At 43.5% G+C, this 14,285-nt stretch overlaps 1 protein-coding gene across 8 annotated transcripts; it reads right to left on the minus strand.

Moving 5' to 3' along the window:
- Window positions 1–7,818: 7,818 nt before the first annotated feature.
- On the minus strand, window positions 7,819–13,587 carry LOC124693300 (nuclear poly(A) polymerase 4-like). 8 transcript variants are annotated; one of them, XR_006999955.1, is made up of 13 exons: window positions 13,171–13,586; window positions 12,999–13,076; window positions 12,501–12,608; window positions 11,070–11,132; window positions 10,827–10,988; window positions 10,435–10,548; window positions 10,295–10,357; window positions 9,892–10,221; window positions 9,653–9,817; window positions 8,569–9,490; window positions 8,375–8,422; window positions 8,204–8,281; window positions 7,819–8,127 (listed from the first exon to the last, which is right to left on the minus strand). XR_006999955.1 is itself a non-coding variant. In XM_047226774.1 (11 exons), the coding sequence occupies exons 1-10, from the start codon at window positions 13,300–13,302 to the stop codon at window positions 8,588–8,590; spliced, it is 2,118 nt and encodes a 705-aa protein (XP_047082730.1). In that variant the 5' UTR covers window positions 13,303–13,587; the 3' UTR covers window positions 8,395–8,453; window positions 8,569–8,587. The 8 variants fall into 8 exon arrangements, 1 of the variants encoding a protein (XP_047082730.1); XR_006999958.1 differs by having other exon boundaries at window positions 7,819–8,130; XR_006999956.1 differs by having other exon boundaries at window positions 8,186–8,281.
- Window positions 13,588–14,285: the final 698 nt, after the last annotated feature.

Raw genomic sequence — 14,285 nt, forward strand, 5'->3', positions numbered from 1 at the left:
CGCGATCGAGAAAAAAACAATGCCGAGAGGCCGTCATCCGGGCCCTACATCCCTCGGCGGTGCGGATTTGCGTTGACTCGGCCGGCGAACCCGAGAATTCGCGATGCACCACGTCCCGGGCCACCATACGCGACGTTTTGGCCGCTTTCGTCGGGCTAGGTGGCCTCAAAAACGAGAAAAAAAAAGTTTTGACATGCACCACAGAGGGACCCAAAATCGTCGGCCATGGTACACCAGCAACCACGACGCGACTTCAACTTCGTCGGCCATGGCAACTTTTCTTGTAGTGTAGGATCAACATTAGATCTACCATTAACAAGCATAGACATAATAACATCAATCTTATCACTCAAGGAGGAGGTTTCTTCAACAGAATTTACCTTCTTACCTTGAGGAGTCCTTTCAGTGTGCCATTCAGAGTAGTTGATCATCGTATCATCAAGAAGTTTTGTTGCGGCATCCAAAGTGATGGACATAAAAGTACCTCCAGCAGCTGAATCCAATAGGTTCCTTGAAGAAAAATTTAATCATGCATAAAAGGTTTGGATGATCATCCAAGTAGTTAGTCCATTGGTAGGGAAATTCTTTACCAAAGATTTCATTCTTTCCCATGCTTGGGCAACATGTCCATTATCCAATTGCTTAAAATTCATAATGCTACTTCTCAAAGATATAATTTTAGCAGGAGGATAATATCTTCCAATGAAAGCATCTTTACATTTAGTCCATGAATCAATACTATTCTTAGGCAAAGATAGCAACCAATCTTTAGCTCTTCCTCTTAAGGAGAAAGGAAACAATTTCAGTTTTATAATGTCTCCATCTACATCTTATACTTTTGCATTTCACAAAGTTCAACAAAATTATTAAGATGGGCAGCAGCATCATTAGTATTAACACCAGAAAATTGCTCTCTCATAACAAGATTTAGTAAAGAAGGTTTAATTTCTTAAAATTATGTTGTAGCAGCAGGTGGAGCAATAGGAGTGCATATGAAATCATTATTATTTGTGCTAGTGAAATCACACAACTTAGTGTTCTAAGGAGTAATCATTTTAACAATAATGAAAATAAGTAAAGCAAACCGAATTAAATAAAGTAAAACAAGTAACTAATTTTTTTGTGTTTTTGATATAAAGAAAGCAAACAAGATAGAAAATAAAAAAACAAAGCAAGTCAATAAACAAAGTAAAGAGATTGGGTGTGAGAGACTCCCCTTACAGCGTGTCTTGATCTCCCCGGCAACGGCGCCAGAAAAAGTCTTGATGGCGCGTGATGCACACGTCCGTTGGGAACCCCAAGAGGAAGGTGTGATGCGCACGACGACAAGTTTTCCCTCGATAAGAAACCAAGGTTATCGAACCGAGTAGGAGATGAAGGCCACGTGAAGGTTGTTGGTGAAGGAGTGTAGTGCGGCGCAACACCAGGGATTCCGGCGCCAACGTGGAACCTGCACAACACAATCAAAATACTTTGCCCCAACTTAACAGTGAGGTTCTCAATCTCACCGGCTTGCTGTAAACAAAGGATTAAACATATGGTGTGGAGAATGATGTTTGTTTGCAAAGAACAACGGAGAACAATGATTGCGATGAGGTTGTCTTTCGGATGTAAAAGAATGGACCGGGGTCCACAGTTCACTAGTGGTGTCTCTCCAATAAGATAAATAGCATGTTGGGTGAACAAATTACAGTTGGGCAATTGACAAATAGAGAGGGCATAACAATGCACATACATATCATGATGACTACTATGAGATTTACTTAGGGCATTACAACAAAGAACATAGACCGCTATCTAGCATGCATCTATGCCTAAAAAGTCCACCTTCGGGTTAGCATCCGCACCCCTTCCAGTATTAAGTTGCAAACAACAGACAATTGCATTAAGTACTATGTGTAATGTAAACAATACAAATATCCTTAGACAAAGCATTGATGTTTTATTCCTAGTGGCAACAGCACATCCACAACCTTAGAACTTTCTGTCACTGTCCCAGATTCAATGGAGGCATGAACCCACTATCTAGCACAAATACTCCCTCTTGGAGTTACAAGTATCAACTTGGCCAATGTTCAAGAAATCGTTAATATTAACTTATCGGTTAGCCTTAAAATAAAGATTAATCGCTTATCGGCCGATTAATCGATTTTATCGGTCAACCATTTATCGGCTTATTTTTTTGTAAATCCTAATTTTTGACACTAAATTTTCTATAATATGCTATGCAAAAAATAATATTTAATCATTGCACATGAGTATTACCTTGATTTCTTGCATTTGAATCAATAATAATGGAAAATTTGAGCTAATGCACATTTCTATAAAACCATAGGATGAAAATATCGACTGCCATAACATGTCATTGAAATTTCTCTGACAATCAGCCGAAATATCGGACATGCGAGTGAAAATCGGGCAAAATATCGGCTCTCATACATAAAATCGGCCGAAATATCGGTGGAGCGATAAACTGGCCGATACGCCAAAATCTTATCGGTTACCACCCGATTCACGATAAATCGGCCGATAAATCGGCATCTCGGATGATTTTTAGAACAGAGCCAGAGCCTCTACTAGCAACGGAGAGCATGCAAGATCATAAACAACACATATATGATAGATCGATAATCAACTTGACATAGTATTCCATATTCATCGGATCCCAACAAACACAACATGTAGCATTACAAATAGATGATCTTGATCATGATAGGCAGCTCACAAGATCTAAACATGATAGCACAAGAGGAGAAGACAACCATCTAGCTACTGCTATGGACCCATAGTCCAAGGATGAACTACTCACGCATCAGTCCGGAGGCGGGCATGGTGATGTAGAGCCCTCCGGTGATGATTCCCCTCTCCGGCAGGTTGCCGGAGGCGATCTTCAGAACCCCCCGAGATGGGGTTGACGGCGGCGGCGTCTCAGTAACTTTTCTCGTATCGTGGCTCTCGGTACTAGGGTTTTCGCGATGGAATGATTATATAGGCGAAGGGGCAGAGTCGGGGGACGCTCGAGGGGCCCACCCCATATGGTGGCGCGGCCAGGGGTGGGGCCGCGCCCCCCTATGGTGTGGCCGCCTCGTGGCCCCTCTTCGTCTCCTCTTCGGTGTTCTGGAAGGCTCCGTGGAAAATAAGACCGTGGGCTTTTGTTTCGTCCAATTCCGAGAATATTTCCTGTGTAGGATTTCTGAAACCAAAAATAGCAGAAAACATGAACTGGCGCTTCGGCATCTTGTTAATAGGTTAGTACCGGAAAATGCATCAAGATGATATAAAGTGTATATAAAACATATGAGTATTGTCATAAACTAGCATGGAACATAAGAAATTATAGATACGTTTGAGACGTATCAGCGGGTCATGGGTACCCATTGCCATCCCTACATGTGCAACATAGTAGAGAGGGATATCTATCGGATAGTGGCTTATCTCCAAACTATGTATCCTCCCAAAAATGTGTATCTTCTCCATTGCCATCTAAAAAAAACTATTTTCTTTCGGGCGGGCGCATGCCAGATTGACCTCCCGAGCACGCGCACTATAGGACAACCGACGGCCCACGCACGCGTTGCCAGTTCCGCCTCAAATCGCAGCTCCAACGCATTGTCGCACCCCTCTCCGCCCCGCATCTAAGCGAGGCCATGCCGGCTGCGGCCCCTCTGCTCCTCCCGCACCGACTGGAGGCTGCGTGCCGCCCCTGATCCTCTCCCGCCGGAGCAAGTCCACCACCGCCCCTGCATCTTCCCTGCCAGCGCGAGGCTACCGCCGCTCCAGCTCCTTCCCAATCAACGGGAGACCGCCGCCGCCCCTGCGTTCGCGGCACCGCCACGGAGGGCCCCGAGGCGCGCCGCTCCCTTCCCCGTTGTTGACTTCCTCCGCGGCGGCGCGGACACCACCACCTGCCTCAACCACATGCGGTTCCCTTCCCGGAGTCCCGTCGCCACACTCAGCGACATTGACCATCACCGTCAATGCCGTAACTTCCGTGCCCATCAGAGGGAGCAACTTCGGGCCGGACGGAGCAATTTTGGTACCGTGCACACAGGAACTTTGGTGCCCGATGATGTAACTTCAGTGGCCGTCAGAGCAAATTTGTTGCGTAACAGTGTAATTTTGGTATCCAACAAGCAACTTTGTTTCCTTGCGGAGCAATTTCGATACTCGACGGAGCAATTTTGGTACCCTATAGAGCAACTTTGGTGCCCGGAAATGTAACTTTGATGCCCGGAGACGTAACTTTGGTGCCCGTCAGAGCATATTTGATGCATAATGGTGCAATTTCGGTGCCCAACAAACCAACTTTGGTGCCTAACGGCACAACTTTGGTGCCCGATAGAACAAATTTTGTGTCCAACGGGAAAATTTAGGGGACAACCACATCGGCATCCGGGCATTGCTTCATGTTGTTGTGAAGTTGCCTACCATTGAAGTGAAGTTGTTTTGTTGTTGCATAGTTGTCTACAGCTGCACTAAAGTTGCTTCGTACTGCTTTGAAGTTTCCTACCGTTGGTGTGAAGTTGCCTAACCCTATGCGAAGTCGCCTACCGATGTACCAAAGTTGCCTATCGCTGCAAAAGTTGACTAGTGTGGTTTCTTTGCCGAAGTTGCTTTTTGTCATGTACTTTGGTGCCTGAAGGCATAACTTTCGGTGCCCGGCGGAGCAAATTTGGTTCCGACAAACCAACTTCGATGTCTGGCCACAAAATATTGGTGCCTGATAGAGCAATTTTAGTACCCGACAAAGCAAATATGATGCCCCACAGAACAACTTTAGTGTGTGACAAAGCAATTTTGATGCCCATAGAGCAATTTTGGTCCACAGGAGAGCAACTTTGGAGCCCGACGATGTCATTCTGGTGCACAACTTTGTATCCAATACCCAACAACTGTAGACAACTTCGCTTCATCGTAGGCAATTTGCGGCTCAATGGTAGAAAACTTTGCAACAATAGTAGGTCATGGTGCTCTAGACGTGTGTCTCGTTGGTGACGAGAAATGGGTTAACATGCTCCTGCTGCATCCGGTCAAGATTAAGTTGATTTTTAGTTGTTATGAACTTCCTATTGTTTTTGCGAACTTGCCCAATATCGATGTGAATTTAACATTTTCGGCGTGCACCAAAGTTGCTTTGTTGAGAACGAAAGTTGCTTCTTAACAAATTTCATCGGAACATATGTAAATGAGAACTAGTTTCGAAGATCTTATCATCAGGATCCCGAAAGTGAAAGCGGATCATAATTTCGAGATTCGACACAAAAGTTATAGCTTTTTTAATTTATTTTGGAAAGTAATCATTAGGCATCAGGCATCCGTATATTAGGTTCGGCCAGGCTGTTTTTTTCTTTGTGTTGCTGTGACCACGTGCGTTGGAGTTTCCTCTTTTGACTTTTGTGGAACTCGATCGTACAAAATATTACCTAAATAGGAGTATGCCAGATTCTACCAACGGGCACGCGTGTGCTCCCTAGATACGTCCCTAAAAAAACCTCTCTCAAGAAAATAATCTTTCACTTTCAGTAAGCCTTTTCAGAAAGGTATAATGACTTGCCAATATTTGGAAACTTGCACAATAATAGAACAACTTATAATTGATAGCTAGTACAAACATTTGGAGAACTCCATACAAAATGGAATGGAAAGTCCGGCCAGCTATTTAACAAAAATAGATTTAGATCTACGCCAACCCCACCAAAAGTTTGTGTAAAAGCAATTTTGTTTACTGAGTAGCATGGTGATGCTAACAGTAACCATACGGGCTAACATGGGTGCATTCGTTGGTAGAAGAGAAATGCTACACCTACGGAATATTTTTCTATGGGATTAACTTGTGAGATGGTCATGCTAACAGTAACTATACGGGCTAACGTGGGCTGCATTCGTTGGTAGAAGAGAAATGCTACACCTACGGAATACTTTTCTATGGGATTAACTTGTGAGATGGTCATGCTAACAGTAACTATACGGGCTAACGTGGGCTGCATTCGTTGGTAGAAGAGAAATGCTACACCTACGGAATACTTTTCTATGGGATTAACTTGTGAGATGGTGTGGCTGCTTTTGGTTTGTTTTAAATTAGTTAGCCCCAATGATTTTAGACCTATGATGGATCCACACAACTCCACTTCAGCCCGTAAGAAATTTAGGTAAGAAGTTTTATGTAAGTGCAGCTCTATTGGTTGAAATTTGATCCCATGGTGAAAAACCTGGATTGAGTTTCGATTTCCAGCCCTGCTGTGTGCGTCTGTGTGAGTCTGTAAGACTTTTCCGTAAAACAATTTTGTAGGTGTAGGATTAGTTGTCATGCCAATCATATAAACAAGGTCCAAAATTTTAATCATGGACGTTGCTACATAGCGGCGCCGCATATCTGTGAATCCGTGCGGCGGCTGCTACCACTACGCCCTGAGCAAAAGGGCGTACGAAAGCCGTAAAATGTTGTGCCCTCTAAACACGTCGCTTTGGATGTCAGACAGCACTTTCCCTTTCTACCGACATGTAGTGGCAGCATGCAAAGTTCTCTTGCTATCAGAGAGGATGAGTTCCATTGCCTGACATTTTGCAGGACCATTTACTACATGGCATAGCTGCTAGGTTTACATTGAACGATGTAAAAGCACACACTCTCTCTCATCTGTATAATTGCCTGATTAATTCGACATAGCTGCCAGGTTTACTGTACCATATCCCAGTAGTAAAAGTTCAGGCCTCGTGTTACTGACTACCATATTATGAGTTCATCGCTACCAGATTAATTGGTCCTAATTGCTAGGTTTAACTGTTACATAATGATCATATTAATTGGATCCTAAATTGCCGGATTAATTACAAATAGCTGCCAAGTTTACGTTTGACTAATTGCCAGATTAAATTATTTCCCAACATTACTGCCTCCGCTTCTCCCCAGCTCCTCTGGTTCACGGCAAGACACCACGTATGGCATTGCAAAGGCACAGTGGACCATTGAGGAGAGGAGAAAAGTGATGGTCTACGGGCGCCGTGTTCCTCCACCTCCCGTGCGCAGCTTGTCCCCACGGTAGTGCTCGGCGGCGGCGAGCTCTCCCGGCGGCGGCCTCCGCGCGGAGGTACTCGTCGGCGACCTCTCCCAGCGGCGGCCTCCCGCGGAGGTGCTCAGCGGCAGCGGCGGCCTCTACGCGGAGGTGCTCGGTGGCGGCGACCTCCTCCGGTGGCGGCCTCCCCACGGTGGTGCTCGGTGGCAGTGACCTCTCCGGCGGCGACATCGTGTGCTGCTCCCATGGTGGTCTGAGAGGGATTGCGTGTGTGGCTACACCACTACAAAGCTTATGGGGAAGAGATAAGGTGCGCGCGGGTCAGCTCCCGTGTCTATAAGGACGCGATGTGTTTCACCAATCGTAAGGCACGGCCGCACGCGGAGCGAATCGTGCGGCGCTTCTCCCTAGATTTTCCCTTTAATCATTCGTTATAACAAATCATGTCTTCGTGGGCAGATGACCCTATGAGGTCGTTCGTCCAGACCTCGAACCATCCGAGTTTTAATTTCACACCTGCTGTTGCATTGCCAAGCAATTTTATCAAGGTGAAAGATTTCTTGATTCCAATTTGTTGTGTGCTACTACCATATAATTTCGAATTTCAGTGTATGGTCCACGGCTGGAGAGCATGTCCAAAACTCTGAATGTGGCTGCCATCAATTAGGCCTTGTCAGTCAGTTTCAAGTCCAGGGATCAAGTCAAAATCCCCCCTAATTCCCTCCAAATCACTCCAATCCACTTAGAAGTGGATTAACCGAACAAGGCCTTATTTAGATAAGGAACGTGATAATGCAATCAGGAATGAGTAGACAAAGCTTCCAGAATTTCAAAATTGACATAGGTGTAATTTGTGTGTACATTCTCAATGACCAAAACTGATTGTAAGCTACCTAAGTCTGACCTAAACCTATGTAACTGGTACATCTCTGTACAGCTTACATGGTGACAACTTTGTATACTAAGATCAAGTAATGCAATCGGTACATGGTTTGGAGTTCCGGACAACATCTTGTCCTGGTCAGAAGCATCTGGGACAAATTGTTGTACATTTTCTCCAAGGCTGGTTGAGCATTCCAGCCCCGGCACCGGCACCAGCTTCATTCAAGACTCCCTTCTGACAAAATCTGTGTCAGAACTCGGAAGGAATCTTTGTGAGTAAATAAACTTACCAACCACAGCGATGAAACCTCTGATTCCATTCAGTAGTCAGCAGTCATCATTTCCTTTGGTTATCCTCTCCTCGCACAGTTCAGGACAGATGAGAACTGCCATTGAAAAAAAGGTACCAAACAGCAGTGTGAACAAAATAGAGCACTTTGAATGCTAAATGAAACAGAGGATTATGGTTCAAGACGTGCCTCATCGAAGCTTTCTGCTGGACACACCGAATTTGGCACCTGCATGATCTTTAGAAACTACTTCAGTTACATCGTTCAGCTTTGAAGACAAAAAAAATTTAAATAGAACGGAAATGAAAAAACATGAGCAAAATGTAGATAATAAGGGAAATAGAATGATAATTTGAACAAGGATAATGCATAAGAAGCAAAACCTCTATATGGAAGGCCACTTCAAATCACTCCATTCCCACTTGGGTGCATATTCTCACTAAGTAAATTCCCAGCGAGTGTTTCTGCCTCCTCCAGAGACTCCGCACAGTTACTGCTTACCAATCTATCAATTCCCTCGAACTTAGGTTCATCTTTCTCAGCCACACATTTTATAGGTGTGTGCACTGCCATAGCCTGAACTGCACCACTCATAACACATGGCACTGAGCTTTCAGGACCGGCAATTTCATCAATCATGTCGACTGTTTCCATGGCTGCACAGCTCGTGCCTGATGCTGCGGACACCTCAGATCCATGGGGTGAATTGGAACAGTTTGCTGATTCCAGATTTACATCACCATGCAACGGACTATTCTGAACTCCATTACAGAGAACACTGGAAACTGATTTGACTGGGTTCTCACATACACTTTGACTAACAATGTTTCCAGAGTCAGGTGGACTTTCCTCGCAGCCTGAGCTTACTGAAGACCTTTTAACAGATTTACCTGATTCGACCTGACCAGCTCCATCAAAATCACACTTTCTCTTAAGTTGGCCATCCAGAGATGCTGTTGGTGTGCCATCTTCAGTGTCATTTCTATCAGACTGCTCCTGCTGGTTTGCATGCAACTGCGGACAAGGTTTCTTGTAACCCTGTTCAAACACATAATGCGGGATCTGCTTCTTATGGACATGGGTGACTGCAAGATCCATTCCAGATTTCCACAATGGATACATTCCAATTTCATGCATAAACTCATCTACCGTTGCACGGATATCAAATTTTTGCCCATGTACTTTCATACCTTCTTTCCTTGATAAGCCCATGTAGAAGGAACAATGAGCACACTGTACTGAAGGATTTGCATACTCACATGGGTAAGGATGACATTGCAGCATTCCTTTAGTATCCCGCTCTATCTGCATTTTATAAAGACAAATTACTACAGGGGAAAAGGTATTCTGCAATATCTTGATCTAACATAAATCTGAAAATGTATGTTTCTAATATATGATCACAAAGAGAAACTGCAGTTAGAATTAAGGCTGATAAACAATGAAGAACTAAAGAAACAGGGCAACCTTCAGTGTCAGCTGTCTCAGTCGAGACTCAACCCATCCCTTCCAAAGCCGAAGATCATCATCATCGTCCGCAACAATGTCAACCACTAAATATTTCGTATATGCCTCAAAAAAATTTAAAGGCTCAAACAAAACAGCCCAACTGGCCTTATTAAGGTCAATTTCCTGCATCAACAATAAGCAATGATGAATTGTCCTGAACAGTACGTCTGACATGTGAAGGTATGAATTGTTTGTACCTGACAAATTTTATTACCGAGCTTAAATTGCTCCATGATAACCCTCAATGTGCTGCTAGAAACATTGTAGCTAGAGTTCATGCAAGGATAGCCTGGAGTAATGATGGGCATAACATGAGATCTATCACGAGGATTTTTACGTGGATCCCAGACAGAAAAACGAAGGTCGTCATTCTCAATGGCACAAAGCATCACTGGATTCGGCCACTGCCACTGTGTAAAAACCCTGAAGAATCTTGAAACCAGCATACTTGGTACAGCATTAGGATAGAGTTGGCAGATACGAGCAACCAATATGGCCCAGTTGACACCGCCAAGGAAACCAGTAACCTAACAGAGAATACTATGTCATCATGGTTCACGCGCAAATTAAATGGATCATAGATGATAAAACCATGCTTACATTGGAATAAACGCCCCTTCTCTCTGCCCAGTACTTCAAACACCTGAGTGTTGTCCGAAAGTTCTACAAAGCATCTAATTATTATAATGACAAAGTAAAACAGTACAACATAAAAAATAGTAATTCCTGAACTAAATAACCTCAACATTAGGAACAAGTCGAAGAATCCGGTCTGCCACCCTGCACCCATTAAGACTTCGGACAGTTGCTTCATCAAGACCACTAAGCACAGATCCTTCAGAGATGTTGAAATCCTGCAGGAATGTTACATAGAGGAGGGGGTGCTCCCAAGTTAACCTTGCGTCACCATTCTAAGCTAGCAGGTCTTATCATAATTTTCCAAAACTATTGCGGTGTGCGACTGTTAGACATTAAAGCAGGGAAGCTCACAAAAGAAAAGACTTGAGCAGTCAAATGCAATACCTTATACCTCAAGTGCATTGCATACTTGGTATGCATAACAGTATACTATTACAGGTGGAGCAGAAGTATTTAAGAACACAAACAAGTATTAAATAAAATGCACACTTACTGGTGGTATTACTGAAAGCGATACACTGGCATAGAGAAGGTCAATTGCCATTCCATGGAACTTAAATTTCATAACAGGTACATGGGCATCAGGTACAGGTTGCAGTTCCGTCACTTCTTCCATTTGTGCCAATATGTCATGTAGTGCCACAAAGAAATCATCCTGCAAAAATATTAGCATTCATTATGAAGATATATGTAATTTATAGAAAGTAAGTTTTATGCAAAAGACAGATGACTTCACCTCTCGCTTCACATATGAAGGTCCAACACATACGATATCAATGTCTGCTCCAGGCCCATGAACCTAACAAAGAGGTCATTATGAAGTACACGCAGTTAAATTTGCCAACAGGGGAAATATTACTCAGGAAGGCTGAAAGAAACCATACTGTAACAGGCTTACAGCAACTTATGCAAGTACGTATCAGAACATAAAACTAAGCAAAGTATGTATTTATGTGTTATACTGTTATGCTGAAAGGTGCATGGAGAGCTGCTGCACAGGAACTGGCAATCAAACCACTACACTGTAGAAACCCTTGTTCATGTGAGTTCACTACATAGATCAGAGGATAAAGAAATAAGTAACTCGCTCCGTACCAAAATAATTGAAGTTCTAGGTTTGTCCCAAGTCAAACTATCACAAACCTAGAACTTCAATTATTTGGCATGGAGGGGGTATGTGTCAGTGCCACTTACGGTTAGGAATGGTTCTTATCTAGTTCTGCTATTATTATTGCTTACAGTGATGTTTAAGAATGTTGTTTGAAAAGATGCAAAACTTCAAACCTCAAAAACTATTCCACTGTATATGCTTTCCTACATACCAGGATTAATCATCTGTCAGGTTTCCTTGCAACGAGGAACATACCTTCACAGCACCAACCAAGCAGCTTCTGTTCCAGTACCAGATTGCGAAATGTACTGAAACAATTCATAGCTCCAAATTCCTTCTAACTCAATTCTTATCTCGGTGACAATTATTGCATGATTCTGGTATATCATCAATTAATGAAAAAGTGCAGAAGTTGAATGTATGACCATGACCACTGTTTTTAAAATTTTGTTGTTTTAGCTCATATCACACCAAACAGGTGCTATTTGATCATTTATTGTGTGACCTGTTTCTCCCTCTTAATTGTACACAGTAAGGGCACGAAAATTACTCCGCTGGTCCACCATACTTATCCAATCACAACCACATTTTTTACCCTCTCACATAATGTGTAGCAATTACAGTGGCATTACTTGTTTCGCCCATTGGACTAAAGAGGAATGGCTGTGATTAATTATAGATCACAAGAACTAGTTATAGCAACCTTCTCATAAACAATTGTAGCACTTGATCTGGACTTTACATTTGTTATCCACCGTCTAGAAGAGGAATAATGTCACCCTGACATAAACTATGCAATATCAGAGGAATGCAGTGCCAAAGTGACAGCAGCCCAAGTGTCCAACAGGCAGCAGCGGTTCGGCAGCAGGTTATGGAGCTTATAATGCAAACTGGCTTTAAGCAGATCTTAGACTATGAGAACTTTTAGGTGATTATGATTTGGTGGCGCATGATTCACATTAATATGAATATAAGGTCATCAATCAGAAAAACAATTGAGCCCGAAGGGATGAGGTGTATGCGATAAAATAAAAGGGCAGAAAAAGAAGGAGTTACCCCCAATCGGTAAGATCCAAAAGTGAAAAGGACTGCATTTGCCTTTTCAACAATATGCTGAGAAAACCCTTTCTGACTAGTTAACCGCTTCACCCATCCCTTAACTATCTGCAAAACCAATGAAAAGCTTGTACATGTTAGAGTAACTGCACGGAATAAAAAAGAAAAAGACCTAACAAAACACTAGAAAATAGGTAGGAATGCTATTTCTGAAGTAGAAAAATGGTAACAGAAATAAAGGCAATCGAACATTATGATGTCTGAGTACTGAAATGCAATACCAAGAATCATGTGGACACAGTGCCCATATGAAACATTAGCAATTGATATATCATAGCTATCAAAATGGTCTTGCGCGGCAGACCTTTCCAATTAAAGAAAAATGTTGGAACGGCAATGCTGCCACAGTTTTACATATAGAAAGTTACATTATGCCATATACAACTAGTATCATCAAGTAAGTAAGGGGTGTAGCAAGCGACGAGAGGGGTTACTTACCCCATCGATCTCCCGTAGCACCTCCTCCCGTTTCGCGGACTGCTCCTCCCCCTCGTAAAGGCCCATATCCACCAAGAACTGCGATCACGTTACACCAAAGGCAACACTATCATCACAATGGACCACAGATACGTTAGCACAACATAATAAGCAATTAGGGACGAATGCTGACCTTCTCGAGCTCAGCCGTCTTCTGGAGGTCGAACACGGTCGGCCTCGCCAGAGACAAGGGCGGATCCATGCCGCTGTACCGCTTCGGGGACGGCCGAGACGCCGCCTTGGCCGCGCCCACAGATCCCGCCATGATTGAGCCGCGCAAACGCAGACGCGGGACGTGCGCAAGCGCAGGCAAGCGGCTGGATACCCCGCCGGAATGAGCGCAGAATCGGAATCAGGCAAACCGCGAACCCTACACCTGCGCCCTGCGCTCCCTCCCGTGACTCAGATCGACCGCTAGATTCGCTCGCCGGAACCCTAGGCTGGCGAATCCAGGACCCCGTAATCCCGACGACACGAATGTCGGAGCGCCGGTACTCGCGAAGCTCGGAGCGGCGGCCGGCGGCGGGGGAGGCAGGAGGATGATGAGGACCCCTTCCCTTGGATGCGAATGAAATTGGGAGTTGTGCGTGCGTGGGGGCGAGGTGTTTCCCGTGTCCGTGTACGGCAGGCGGAAACGGGAAGGCGATTCGTGTGAACACTCGTGTTGGATGCTTTTCTAGGTGTGGCCTGCAGCTGCTGCGGATATAATGGATTGGACGTCCCGGATTATTTTTCCAGATTAGGCCAAGCAGGAATGTTTATGTTTCGAAAACTTAAGAACATGGTGTTTTGCCTCATAGCTCTAGATGCACATATTATAAAAAGAGTATTTTAAATTCATTTTAAAATATCTAAAAATTTCGAAATTAAATCTTTCATTGAATGTTTTAGGTGAAACTTCATGTGTGATCATAGAATGTTTGGGTGTACACTCCGATATATTTTTCGGAATTTTCAAACATTTTAAAATATGAGTTTGAATAGTGGTTGCATCTACACCTATGAGCCAAAATAGATTCCCCAAACCTTAAGTCTTTCTAAGTGCATAATACTTTTAGACAAAATTCAAACTTTGTAAAATTGACTAAGTATGTGCATTACATACTTGGTTAAACTTTACAAATTCTGACTTAAATTGAAACTCATACAGGTTCCATCGTGGAACCATATAAAATTATGCAGATTGCTTTTTAAAAAAACTAGGCAAAAAAAACTTGCTATTTCATTGATAAAGAAGAAAAATCTGAC

This window comes from Lolium rigidum, chromosome 2, assembly GCF_022539505.1.
Source record: "Lolium rigidum isolate FL_2022 chromosome 2, APGP_CSIRO_Lrig_0.1, whole genome shotgun sequence".
In the NCBI taxonomy this organism is placed as follows: domain Eukaryota; kingdom Viridiplantae; phylum Streptophyta; class Magnoliopsida; order Poales; family Poaceae; genus Lolium; species Lolium rigidum.